This window comes from Rattus rattus, chromosome 12 (genome assembly GCF_011064425.1).
Source record: "Rattus rattus isolate New Zealand chromosome 12, Rrattus_CSIRO_v1, whole genome shotgun sequence".
NCBI classification, from domain to species: Eukaryota; Metazoa; Chordata; class Mammalia; order Rodentia; family Muridae; genus Rattus; species Rattus rattus.
Window position 1 is genome coordinate 45,784,117 of NC_046165.1, and position 13,360 is coordinate 45,797,476.

The following is a 13,360-nucleotide window of genomic DNA, read 5'->3' on the forward strand; positions in this document are numbered from 1 at the left end:
ATGGGATTATTTAATTAAAAGGTGAACTTTCTGTTAAATAGCATATAGAAAACATTTGTGATATAAACATTTTGTGTCTAATGTCAGTGTTTTAAAACAAGTTTTCTAGAATAATGTAAGAATTTTTTCTTTTCCCGTAGAAATGAATATTGCTACACTAAGGAGCCGGTGTAATGCTGCCTCTCAGACTACTTCAGGTCACCATTTAGAAAGTCATGATCTTAAAGTGCTGGTTAGTTATGGATCACAGAAGTCTTTGGCTAAGCCCTCACCTTCAGTAAATGTTCTGGGACGCAAAGAAGCTTCTTCTGTGAAAACATCAGTTACAACATCGATTTCAGAGCCCTGGACTCAGAGGAGTCTCTACAGGTCACCCAGTGCCTCAGATAAAGGCAAGGACACAGAGGAGACATTCTTTCCTCCTTCTCCTGTCCACTCGTCAGAGTCTGAGTGCTCAAGCCCAAGTCCTGTGATTTTTTTGGATGAAGAGGGATATCAAAAAAGTTTAAAAGCGAAACTTGAGCTGCCTGAAATCCCTGTGACAAAAGATGATATAGAGGATTCAGACTCAGAAGTGAGTGAGTTTTTTGATAGCTTTGATCAGTTTGATGAACTAGAGCAAACTTTAGAGACTTACCTGTTCATGGAAGATCCTGTCATAGGGAAGTCATCACAGAAGATAGGGCACAAATATGAAAAGTCTTGTATGAATCCTCAGAAATTCAAGTTTGAGCGCCCAGCTCTTCCAGCTAATGTTAGAAAGCCAACGCCTCGCAAACCTGAGTCTCCATATGCTCACCTGTGTGATGCTCCAGATTCCCCTCGCCCAGTGGTGGCATCAGAGGACAGTGGTTTGTTTAGCCCTATTCGAACCTCTGCTTTTAGTCCCCCTGGAAGCTGTCCCCCTGCTGAATGCCTTTGCCAAACAGATACTAGTGAAAATAGGAATCATGAAAAGTACTGCACTTACGAAGACTATGCAAATAATCTTTCATGTGAAGTACTAGGCTCAGTTCTTCATACTCAACATGCAAACACAATGTCAGATATTAATAGTATTAAAAGGGGAAGAAATAATCCTGTAACTTATAAGCATGGAGACTCTGATCAAAAAAATAAATGTAAAAAATCTTCAGTGATTACAGATAGTGTTCAGAAGTTTGCAGCAGATCTTGTGGGGAAAAGTTTTGGCAGTGCATTTAAAGACTTACAGAAAGGAGTTTCTTCATGTACCAATGCACTGTGTCACCTGGCTGTCAAATTGACATCATCCGTATTTCAGATGGCATTTAATGAACTAAGAAGGCAGTGTGCGCTTTCATTAAAGGAGCGAGCCATTGGCAGCCTGGCCAGTCTTTTGGTGAGCGAAGCCTTATCAAATGCCTTGAAAGACTTACAGTATGTGAAAAAGCAGATGTTTACAAACACAGTTGCTAGGTTTGCTGCAGACCTTGCTGAAGAGCTTGTTTTTGAAGGTATCATGGAAGTGTGTCAGTTTTCATGTCCTCAGACACCTGCATCTTCACAGTGTCAGTCATTTGACTTTGAAGACAAAGTCGTGAAGTCATATGCCAAAGATTTGTCTGAATCTGTAATACAAGAAGCATTCATAGAGCTGTCACAGACGGACGTGACCTTCACAGCAAAGGCAGCAGTTAATGTTTCTATGGGTAGTGTCAAGTCCGTGAACGCAGAAAATGCAGTGCCACCTGCGCAGACCTTTACATTCTCCTCATCCTTTAGCAGTCAAGCAGTTATGATGACCAAACCAATGCAGGAGCATAAGAAGGAATACACGGTGCAGCAGGCTTTGTTTTGTACCTCAGGAATTGTCACTTCCATACCAGTACCCTTGGCAGGTAGTGCCCTTCTCCCATATCACATGTCATCTACTTTGTATCAGTCCAAGTCTCTGTCATCATCTGAGCATAATAAAGCAAATGGCGGTTCTCCCCAAGAGCACATTGCCATGGAAAGCAGTGCAGAGGAAGTGGATTGTTTTAAAAACACCTGTCTACCTTCAGAACTTAGTCCTTGCAGCCAGAATGACTTCAAACCAACTAATGGTGATATCGACATGCAGAGTCCTTCAAAATTAATGAGTGGCTCTATGATTATTAGCAACTTTTCCACAGCAATGGTACATACAATAGTAAATGAAACCTTAGAGTCCATGACATCCATCAAAGCCACAAAACCTGTTGATACAAATGCAGATTATTTAACTAAAACAATAAAGGGAAAAGCCTGTTCTTTTTCCCTTTGTGACCAAGCAGCACCACAACAGAACAAAGCTAGCAGTAAGGACATGTTTGCTGAGCATTTATCAAAGTCTATTATTAAACATTCCCTGGATAAAAGCAAGTCAGTCCTTCCAAATATAGATAAAAAACCAGTTAGTAAGGAACACATGCTTGTTCTTGGAGAAGAATCACAGTTGACCTTGGGGGAAACTCCCAAATTCCTTGACTTTTCAGATAACTCACCTCACTGTACATTCTTGGTCGGAAAGTATTGTGTTCCAGAATGTAAAGATTCTGTGGGTTTTGGATTTTCTTTAGATGCACTGCCACCTTGTTCAATGATGACAAGTCAGAAATCTGACTTGAAGGAAGTTATAAAGGATAAAGTGGTGACAAGACACAATCTGACTAATACTGCGCTTGAGCCCTTATCTTTTGGACAGGAAAGCTCTTTCCGTCCCTCACAGACTTTATCATCTGCAGTGCTTACCTGTGTAGATAGTTTGCATGTGGAAGATAAGCAGAAAATCAGAGACAGAAATGTGATACCTGATACTCCCCCATCAACACCTTTAGTACCATCCCAGACTAGTTCTGAATGGGACATCAAAAAGTTAACCAAACAACTCAAAGGGGAGTTAGCCAAAGAATTTGCTCCCGCAACACCACCTTCGACACCTCACAACTCATCCGTTGGTAGTTTATCTGAGAATGAACAAACTACTATAGAAAAGGAAGAGTTCATGCTGAAACTCATGCGCTCTCTTTCTGAAGAAGTTGAGAGCAGTGAAGGTGAGGAGCACCCAGAAATGGATGTAAAGTCAGAGCATTTGGGGAAAAAAGGTCAGTTTGCAGACGCATTAGCTACACACATCATTTCTCTTGCAACTGAAGTGGCAGCCTCCCACTTAGATCATGAACTCACTCAAGAATTCAAGGTTCAAAACTCTCACTTAACTGTGCCAAGTCAAAGAAGCATGCTGCCTGCTCTAAGTCATTCAGATGAAAGCATACAGACATGCAGTTTTGCAAGTGATATGGCAGCTGGTGTTATTGCAGAAGCCGAGAAAGTTGCAAACGCTAGAAGTTGTATGCTTTTCAGGCATGAGAGGACCATTTGTCATGTTGAAGGTGATCGAGGTAAAGCAGAAGAGAAGCTGGATGTGGAGGATATTGCACATCCAAGAGAGGTAGAAACGTGTGTTCTTTCATTACCAAGTTGCATGCCAGGTCTGACATACAAGTATCCCAGCTGTGAAAGTGTGACTGATGAATATGCTGGGCACGTTATTCAAGTGCTGAAACAGGAAGGTGGCAACAGTGAGCTAATCATGGATCAGTATGCCAGTAGATTGGCCTACCGTTCTGTCAAGTCAGGAGTACGAGAAGCAGCTAAGACAGTAAAAGTGAAGTGCGGTTTGAAACTCTTCCCTATGCACGCCTCTCATGTGAAAACAAATAAGGAACTGTTGTTCTCAAGTAAAGAGCATCACCAAGAAGTAGATAAAAAAAGACAAAGAAAAAAATATGGCAGCCATCCTTGCAAATACCAGACATGTGACAGGACACAGGATCCATGTAGAAATGAACTTTCTGAACTGTACAGGTTTTCAGCCTCTCTTGCTAGCAGCATAACAAGAGATGTAAAGAAACAGCTGACAGCACCTAAAGTTGACTTGCCAAAATCCTCAACAGACTGTTGTCTTTTTGAAAAATCTGAATGTGTTGACAACAGAGAGAATGTTACTGGACCAGAATTTTCAAAGTCTTGTCAACCTTTACAAAACCATGGACTTTGCCAGAACACAAGCAGTTTAAGTGGGTATAGCTGTGGAGAGAGTGCTCACGCTGTAGAACAGTATGCTAGGAAAGTAGTGGGTGACACTTTAGAGCTAAGCTTAGGACCTGCAGTTTTCCTTAATTCAGAGACCACAACATCACCAGATAGGATTACTTATGCAGAAAAATTGTCACCACTTATAAATGAAGCTTGCAGATACTGTGACCTTAAGGAATCCCATGGTTGTACCAGAAATTCTGCTCAGCTCTTTTCAAAGCAGAGTCCTTGTGCTAGTGCTAAGCCAAGTTCACATTCAAAACTTAGTAGCATCCGCCAGAAATCAAGAATTTTTCATCTTGATGTACCTCAAATTCATGTTAATCTTGATAAAAGGGCGGTGCTTGCAGAGAAGATAGTCGCTGAAGCTATTGAAAAAGCAGAGAGAGAGTTGAGCAATACGAGTTTGGCAGCTGATAGTGGAATTGGACAAGATGGCATTAGCTTTGCTGAGAGCCTTACCACAGAAATCATGACCACAGCTATGACAAATGCCGGGCATGCTGTTAGCAGGTAGGTTTCAATTTTTCTGTGGAGTCTTACAATAGAATGAAAAGCTAACTTTGCCCTATAAGTTTTAGGTTCTGTTCATAAAAAGACTACTTATTTTCATTCTAACTTAACAAAAATTTTCTGTTGCATTTGTATGTGGCTTCATATCCTGTGCATGGTTTTCATCTGAAATTTTTGTTTCCCAGTTCCTTTTGAGAGAAATTATTCATTTACAGGGCTGGAAGATGAGAGAAAGGACAATAACATCAATTCACAGAACTAAGAAACAGGTAAATAGAATAAAAGAAGCTGGTGAATTTTATTTAAGAATTCAGACTGATATATTTACTACTTTGAGATTAATGTCTCTTTCTATGGTTGAAACAACTTGGCACACATGGTTTTTATTCTTCCTTGTTCACAGCAGCTCTAGAAGAGGATACTAGATGGTTATTCCTAAGCCCTTACTCCCAGGACCCAGCAAATAACATTGCTATTCATTCTTCAGACTATTCGTTTTCTTCCTTAGACCTGGCCAGTAATGTACCTTATGTTCTTTAAGCTTGTTTTTATCCAGGCTGGTATTTGCAGATTCTCCTTGTATTTCTGTTCCTATGTCTCCTTTAAGCGTTGTGCCAGGAGTCTGTAAGTTCTGCAGAGTCCCTTCAGTTGCATGTAGTTCTACCTCATATTTTATAAAGTTAAAATGATTTAAGATTGAAGAATGATTGGTTCAAATAGATTATTCACTAAAATGTTAACTGAATTGTTTCACTAATGTTCCTTTTCTCATAAATGTTTGATTAATGGAAGTAATCATAATGGTAGAATATTATAATAGGATATTACAAACCCATAACGTTCACCAGGGTACCATATGAATATCAAATAGGAAAGTATATGGTAGTGGAATTTTATAACAATAATGGATCTATACTTTATTTTTAATTACCATGAGTCCAGTTACCTAGCAGTCATTACAAACCCTCCTTTTAGCCTCCTCCTCCTGTGAGTCATTTTCTTAAAAATGTGACAGGTAACAAGAAAAAGTGTTAAATAAAATAAAGTTGTGGTAAGATACCTATGTTTGGGATGCCAAACCTAACCCGGTTGTTAGATCTTAAATGCAAAGTGAGAAGTTCCTTAAAAATGGGAAGGGCAGTTCAGGGCTTATTTTAGATTTTAGGGAGATAAATTGAAACAGGAAAAAAAAATGTGTTCTCCAAGAGCTGGGGGATACTGTGTTTCAAGCAGAGGGCTGGGGTTGCCTGTGTGTATTGCTGTAGAATGACTACTCAGAGGATAGCAGGTAAGAATGTTGACATTGTGAGGGACTAGCTTATACATCCATGATGTTTTGAAGCCAATGGAAGGCTTTGATCAGAAAACTGATACTTTTTCTCTTCATACTTAAGCTTCAACTGTGTTGACTATATACAGATGGAACAATTAGTTTAGTTGCTCTAAATGGTCTTTTTTTTTTTTTGCTATGCCATATGAATGTCTATTTAAAAAAAATTTTAAGACAGGGTCTTAACTATGTAGCCTTGACTGGTCTAGAATTATGTAGACCAGGCTCGTCTCGAATCACAGAGATACCTCCCTGCTTATGATCATGTTCTGAAGAGATTTCCTAGTTTGAATATAGGCTTGGTTGACACAGTTAGAATTTCAAACTGCATTTCTTATACTAAAAGCCAGAAGGAGGTTCTTCTAGATTCAAATGAAGGTACTATTTTTATAGGGCAGATGATGTGCTTAGAACTTGTAGTAAAGTGTACTTCTGCTCAGTGTCCTGTTGAAAGTCTGCAATGCTTTAGACGGAATGTGGTGGACACACGGGTGTCATCCAGGTAGCAGGTGTGTTCCTTGCCGTGCTCATGTTCAGTCTTCATCATTTGCAGATACAGTGATGTGTTCAGGGATATTAGTATGACCACGGATGTAATTCCTTAGTGTCAGCTTTATCATCTTATTTCTTTGTCACAACTTGTGATCTTTCAATTGCTTCTTAAAATTATTATCATATGATCTTTTCTTAGTTCAAAAGAAGTAGAAGATTTTCAGTCCACTGAGTCACTTGGCAGCCAACAGATGAATCTTAGTGTTGGTGAGGACAGCACGGGTAGCTGGTCCAACTTAAGTTTTGAGGATGACCATCAAGATGAAAGCAGCAGTTTCCATCATCTCAGTGAAAGGTAACTCTGATTTTATAGTTACTTGACTTAAGAAAAGTGAGCAATAGATTTACATTGTTTAAAAATTCTCAATTTGAAAATCTGTTTATACTTCCAACATTTTATTATTCACAATGTGGCTTTTTTGTTGTTTTTAGTTTAATTCTTCTTGAGAGGACGGCTCTCTTCTGGTGTAGCCCAGTCTGGTCTTGAAGTTAAGTTTTTCTCTTAACTATCCAGGGTCTGGATTATAGGCTTGTGGATTGTATTGCCACCCCCGGCTTCTAAATGGTTTTGACACATATTAGATACAGCAAGGGAGCAGAGCTAGTGTTCTTTGGATATGCTGACAGCTGACCTGAAAAAAATATTGCAATACTGTGTTTTATTTACATTTTAAACTTTCATGGATGTTCCGGGAGTATAATTAATCATTCATTAGAGAGTGAAAAGAGCGGTTAGGTATCTGGAAAAGCCGTTGCTACAACCCATACAACCCTGTGGTTTTCGTGATACAAGCTAAAATAAATAGTATTGTTAGGGACAGGACTTTTGCAAGGAACAAAATAGTGAGCATTTATGTAGCTTTTTAGATTGAAAATATAAACACTGTATAGGCTTAGATTTTTCAAAACCTACTTTAATAAGGGTTATTACATGCTTTATACCCTTCTCACCCACCATCCACCAGAGGTAGTGGAAAGAAAAGGTTAATAGGGCAAAGGGGAATGGGGACATGTTTAGACACAGTTCTCTGAGGAGATTCCCATCTTCACTGTCAGGTCACTGACAGCAGGTTAGTTCACAGGAGTCAGCAGCAGTGGCTCCATCCAGTCACAAACACCATTCCTGAGTCAGCAAGGGCAGTTCAATCCAAAAGAAATAGGAGGCTCTGCCAGTCAGTTCAAGTCCACAGACGTGGTAAGAAGCTGCCAGAACACCCCGGAAGTTCTTTGATGCGTTTCTCTTTATGAGGTTGTGGCAAACGATGATCAGCTCAGAAGGCAAGGTGAACCAATGCCACAGTGTCGTCAGCTAAGACCAGCGTCTGCAAAGCCCAAGGAAGACCAGCAAAGAGTGGCAAGGGGAACCCGTGCCACCGCCTAGTCCACTGTCTGTTGGGTTATACTCGTACCTTTTCCACACATCACGTGCTCTCTAGTAAATCATCACGTGCCTTTTTTCCAGGCAGCTTCCAGAACAACACCATGTGTCTGTTTTTAGCAAAACATCTTCTCATAACACAGTTTTCAGAAAAACATCACATGCCACAACTGAGTCTCCAAAGAAACCAGAAATTTCCACTTTCCATGAATCTGTAATAAAACTAGTTTGTATACTTGAAGACATTTACTTTACAGTAAACTTTCTTGGTTAACTTTGTTTACAACAGTCATCTTTGAAATATTTCATTATGATATGGTTTCTTATGTTCTCAATTCTAACTAAAGGCATTCATGGGTTGCTTATGAACTCCCATAAAGCATGTGTCCATGTTAACTGACTACTGGAACAGGAACTAACAGTCATAGTTGGACCTTAGGGAGGGAGAAGCTCTTAGCATGTCTCTACCAGGAGGTGTATGTGGACAGGACCTTGTGAGGTTCCAGTTCACTCAGGCCCTTGAACTGTCCTTGCTGAGAGAGAGAAGGAAGACATTGTGAAGTTGGAGGAGAGGGTGAGGTGGCATAAAGAAAGGAGATGGCCTCTGGCCTGGTAGAGCACATTGCCCTAGCCTAAGGGTGAGAGGGTTTATTTTATACTTGGTTACACTTTCTCTCTCTCTTTTTTTTCTTACTTTTTTTTGATACTGTTTTTGTTATGCTATGGGAAACATAAATATCTTTTACAATGTGGATGCAAACAAAAAATAGTCTTTAAAATGGGAACAGTAGAGCAAGTTTGCAAATTATGATTTTCCCTATCTATATCTACTATAATAACACTTAGGTTTTTTTTCTTTCTTTAAAAAAAGCAAGCTTGTAAGACTTGAACAAGAGTGACATTGCTGTCTAGGACAGTTAAACTGAGAAGAAACCAGTGGTCTGAAGAGAGTTTGTGGAAAGCTCAGTAACTAGAGAGGGTTAACTGTTGCAAGAGGGAGTATTCTACTGGGCTCTAGCCTTCCTTCTGCCTGTATTGTTTAGTTTATTAGCATAGATGACTCAGAAACAAGACTGAAGTGACAGCCTCATTACAGAACCAAATTAGGCTAAGGCCAAAGTAATTGTACATAATATGAGCAAATGCATTTAGGCTCAGATATTAATTATATCAACTCAGCTAGGGAACACATCTGGCTTGAAAGTATGTAGTCAGAAGATCTGTTTCATTCATCTACTGTCAGCATGCACTAGTGAACTAGTGATGTTACAATAGTTTTAAGATTTAGACAGGGAATAGCTCTTAGGACCCATCCTGGGTCAACCATGTGCCTGTTGAATACAGGCTTCCAGAGCCTTACCTCCAGAGATTGACTCAGTGGGCCAGGTGGGGGGCCCAAAACCGCGTGTTCTTGAGAGGCACCTCAGTGATTTCAGTGTGAGTGTTTGGACATTTTATAAAAAGTCTTTTGGTGACCTTTGATGTGACTGCTGTTCTTTCAGGCACAAAGAGCAAGGTTGGCAGTGAGCATTCTGATTTTCACTTTAAATAGGAAGTTCAGTAAAGAACATCAGTTTTAGAACTTAGATGATAACAAAGAGAGCTGGCCTCTGTGTGTGATTTTCTTAAATATTTTGAATAGCTTGAAACCTTTTTGAAATTATATATTAGAGGCAAGTGTGATGTTTTATAGCCATAACCCTCTTGGGGGCTGAGGCAGGAGTATTACAAAATTCAAGGCTAGCATGGCAATTTCTCAAGGCCCTCCCTCAATAAACAAACACCCCTCCCCTCAAAGAAAACTTTTTAGAGTTAGGAAGTTATAGCTCAGTGGTAGGTAGAGCACTTATTTACATGTGTAAGGTCTTAGGTTCAGTTCCCAGCACAGCATACATACAAAATTATGTATGTTAGCTCGAGATAGGGTGATCATACTTCCCAGTTTACTCGTGTGGTTCTTGTATAAAATAACAGACAGTAACCCCCTTCTGTTTTGAATGTGTGCTGTTTAGATGAAATCCATAGTCTTAGAAGTAGCCACCTTACTACATATTATTACTACATATTATTATTACATATTATTACTACATATTATTACTACATATTATACATTAGAGATAGGTAGTACTTTGTAAATAACCGACTTCAGATCTGAACCGCTTGGATAAACAGGAGCAAGAGGAGGTTAGAAAGGCTTCAGTATTTTATTATTAAGTTACTTAGATGCTACTTCTTATGTTCATTTAAATTTAAATGATAGAGTTTTATTACTAATTAGATTGAAAAAATTATCGTTAATAGAATATGGATGAGAATTTTAATTTTGTGGTTTTCATTCTTTAGAAAATCATTTTCTTAAAGTAGATAGGGTTTGAGATAATAAATTCTCCCCTTTTTGTTTACTCTGTGCTACTGTATTTTCTGTGTTTTAGTTTACCTAATGACAGACTGGTGGTAAACATCTGGTTGTCTTTATGGTTTTATAATGGAACTATATTTGTTTGAATATATGTTGAAAAATGACTTTGTTACTTCAATGCATTGTAATTTGTGAAAGTTTGATACTGTTAAAATGAAAATGGATAAGTAATTTATTTGGGAATGCTTGGAAACTACTTAGAACTTTAGGTAATCATGACTTTGGTTACCTTGACAACACATATGTTAGAGAGGCAAAATTTAGGTTTGTATCAATGATAAGTTATAATTGACTAGTGGAGAGTGGGAAGTAAAGCTGCTTATCACCGCAAACTAATGTGCTTACTAATTATTTTAATAATTAGAATGATTAGAATTTTTAAGTTGCATGTTGAAAATTTTAATCTGAAAAGTAGCCTATAATTTTGTTTTTGAATATGGTTGCCTTTTTGTTTTCCCAAACAACGCTTGCTGTAGTTGCAGATATAGCTGCCTTCTTCTTTTGGCTACGTAATTTAAGAAGCTAGAGCTGTGTGGCTTTGGTGACCAGCCAGCCATGCAAATGTATTGCTTAAATAAGCCTTGCTTATTCTAGCTTTCTTCTGAAGAAAATATGTGCTATTTGCCAACTGCTTAGTGTGTGTAATGTCAGAAGTACAGATAATTGGCATATTGATGTAGCAATCTCTTTAAAATAGGACGGCAAGGGCTGTCCGAGAGTTTATCCTACACCTTACCATTGTTTCGTACTGTTCAGAAATCTCAGAAGACCTCAATCTAGGTCTTTTTCCTTTTTAAATTTTCTCCAAACTGAGGAGAAGGAAAGCATATTGCCCTTTTGGTTGTTTTTAATAAGTTACATGTTAAAGTTTGAAATATTAATTTTATCATGCAGTCGTTTGCCATCCTAACAGTTTTGTTGTTTTAATCTTAAAAAGAAATGTAAGTTTAGAATGATTCCATGTTGTTTTGAGGACAATGAAAAGATTCCCTCATCTCCAGCCCTGCCAGTTATCCTTTATGGACTAGCAGTGACAGTCTCTCGCCCCCTCTGTGGATGCTCTACTCCACTGTGGCAGCTTTAGGACAGAAGCTGCCCCAAGGAAACACAGGTGATCTTCACTATCCACTTTCTAGTTCAGCTCTGTTCTTTTCTCCCTCCAGCAGTAATGGTAACAGCAGTAGCTGGAGCAGTCTTGGTTTAGAAGGAGATTTGTATGAGGACAATTTATCCTTTCCAACATCAGACAGGTTGGTCCAGTTTAGACACTTAACACTGATGATTCTTTCATCACTAATGCATGATGTCATTATTCTTAAGAGAGCCAATATGTATCAACCTGCTTTTCTCCTGAATTTTGACATGATTCTGCTCAATATATTTACATCTAATGAAAATTTCAACTAGCTAAGATACGACTGACATCTAATTGCAAATTGTGGCTGTTTGCATGGGTTGCTCTGCTTGCTGTTTCCCATTCTACCAATGATTTCATTAAAAAGAGCTTGCTTCCTACAGGATTTCTGTTCTTATTTTGTTTTGTTTTGTTTTCCTATGTACTTTAATTTTATATATAAGTATAGGAAAATTATTTTAAAACAGTCAATGGCATTAATAGAAGCACTAGTACTCCGTAATTCATGACATTCTATGATATTCAGATAGTACATGACTTAAAACCAGATTAGAATACTTCACCTGAAGTTGCTTGGCTTTAAATGCCATGATAAGGTATGGCTTCTGTAGGAATCATGTGCAGTTCAGACTATAACACGAAATAATGTGAGAAGCAAAGCTTCCTTTTGGTTGCCATTTTCTCCTTTCTAAATGTCATACATCACATTGTAACATTCATTCCTTACTCCTCTTCTGAGAAGTGATTTTAATTCATTACTAATTAAGTTCCCCTCTTTTTTTTTTTTTTTTTTTTGAAACTCTCTTGATTTCTTTGAAAAGTGATGGACCGGATGATAGAGAGAGCGAACAGGAGGATGGTGCTGAGGGTGAGTCACAGTTTCTCTAAGTCTCTGTGTAAGTCTCTAGGGTTTGTATTTATGCCTCTTACAGATAAGCTTTGGATTGTTGGTGTGAAACATCACAAATCATCTCAAAAACAAAAAGTTTGAGGGAGAAGCTTAGGGTATACTTTTCTTTTCAAAATTAATTTATTGTAATCACAGCATATTTATTACTGTGTAACTTCTCTGTAGCTGTGACAAAATGCTTGCAAGTGGGAAAGGGTTTCATGCTGGGAGGACATGTCCGTGGGAACTGGTGGCTAGAGGAAAACAGGCAGGAAACCAGTAGAGCAGATGGGCTGCAGTCCTCACTGGCCCACCCTAGTGACCCATCAGGCCCCAGGCAGTAATGACTTCCCAATGTCCCAAAGCAGTGCCACTTAGCTGGGGATGGGCGGGGAGGAGCTCACTCAGACTGAGACTCAGTCTCCTTCAAGATGGTAACACATAGAGTTAGTGTTGTTGTCAAACTTATATGAGCCAAAGATTAAACGTGGAAAGGGACTTTAAATGTCTCTGCGTCTCTCTTCCCCTTCTAACTCTGTACTCACACATCTGCTTACTTAAAGGAAATAGCCTTCTTTAGTGAACAGAGTTCTTGCTATGCCAACATTAGATATCATTGGCTGCAAAGTCTTAAACATAGTTTGTGATCTTAATTCTTATATTAGAATATTCAAGTGAACCTAGAGACTTCATTCATATTGAACCTAAATTTTCATTGTACTCATATAGTTTTTGAATGTCCTCCTCAGATCTTACTTTTTTAAAAGTATGAATTGATATTTTCTATAAAACAGCATATTTAAATTTAAAATAATGTTTAATATAATTATTTTTGAACTAATGAAAAATTGTTATTTCTTTAGAAGTAGGAAAACAGGGCTGGAGATAGCCTAGTGTTCTCTGTTAGGAGTTCTATCCCAGACCCTCATGCCATAATGTAGGCACACTGAGACACTAGAAAATGTTGAAGAGAATTTCTTGAGATATAATCCCTCAGTTTCCAACCATACTGTTCTTATTCATGGAAGTTACATAACCATTCATAAGTTAAACTTCTCAGATTT

At 38.5% G+C, this 13,360-nt stretch overlaps 1 protein-coding gene across 2 annotated transcripts in view; it reads left to right on the forward strand.

The window, feature by feature from the left end:
• The window catches only part of Akap11 (A-kinase anchoring protein 11), a 43,058-nt gene that overhangs the window by 22,702 nt on the left and 6,996 nt on the right, over positions 1-13,360 (forward strand). Inside the window, exons 7-10 of one of the 2 annotated variants that reach the window (XM_032918187.1) lie at positions 141-4,593; positions 6,615-6,770; positions 11,436-11,522; positions 12,229-12,275. In XM_032918187.1, coding sequence (XP_032774078.1) covers positions 141-4,593; positions 6,615-6,770; positions 11,436-11,522; positions 12,229-12,275 — 4,743 coding nt within the window. The remainder of the gene's footprint in view (positions 1-140; positions 4,594-6,614; positions 6,771-11,435; positions 11,523-12,228; positions 12,276-13,360) is intronic. The other variant, XM_032918185.1, reaches the window with a different exon arrangement.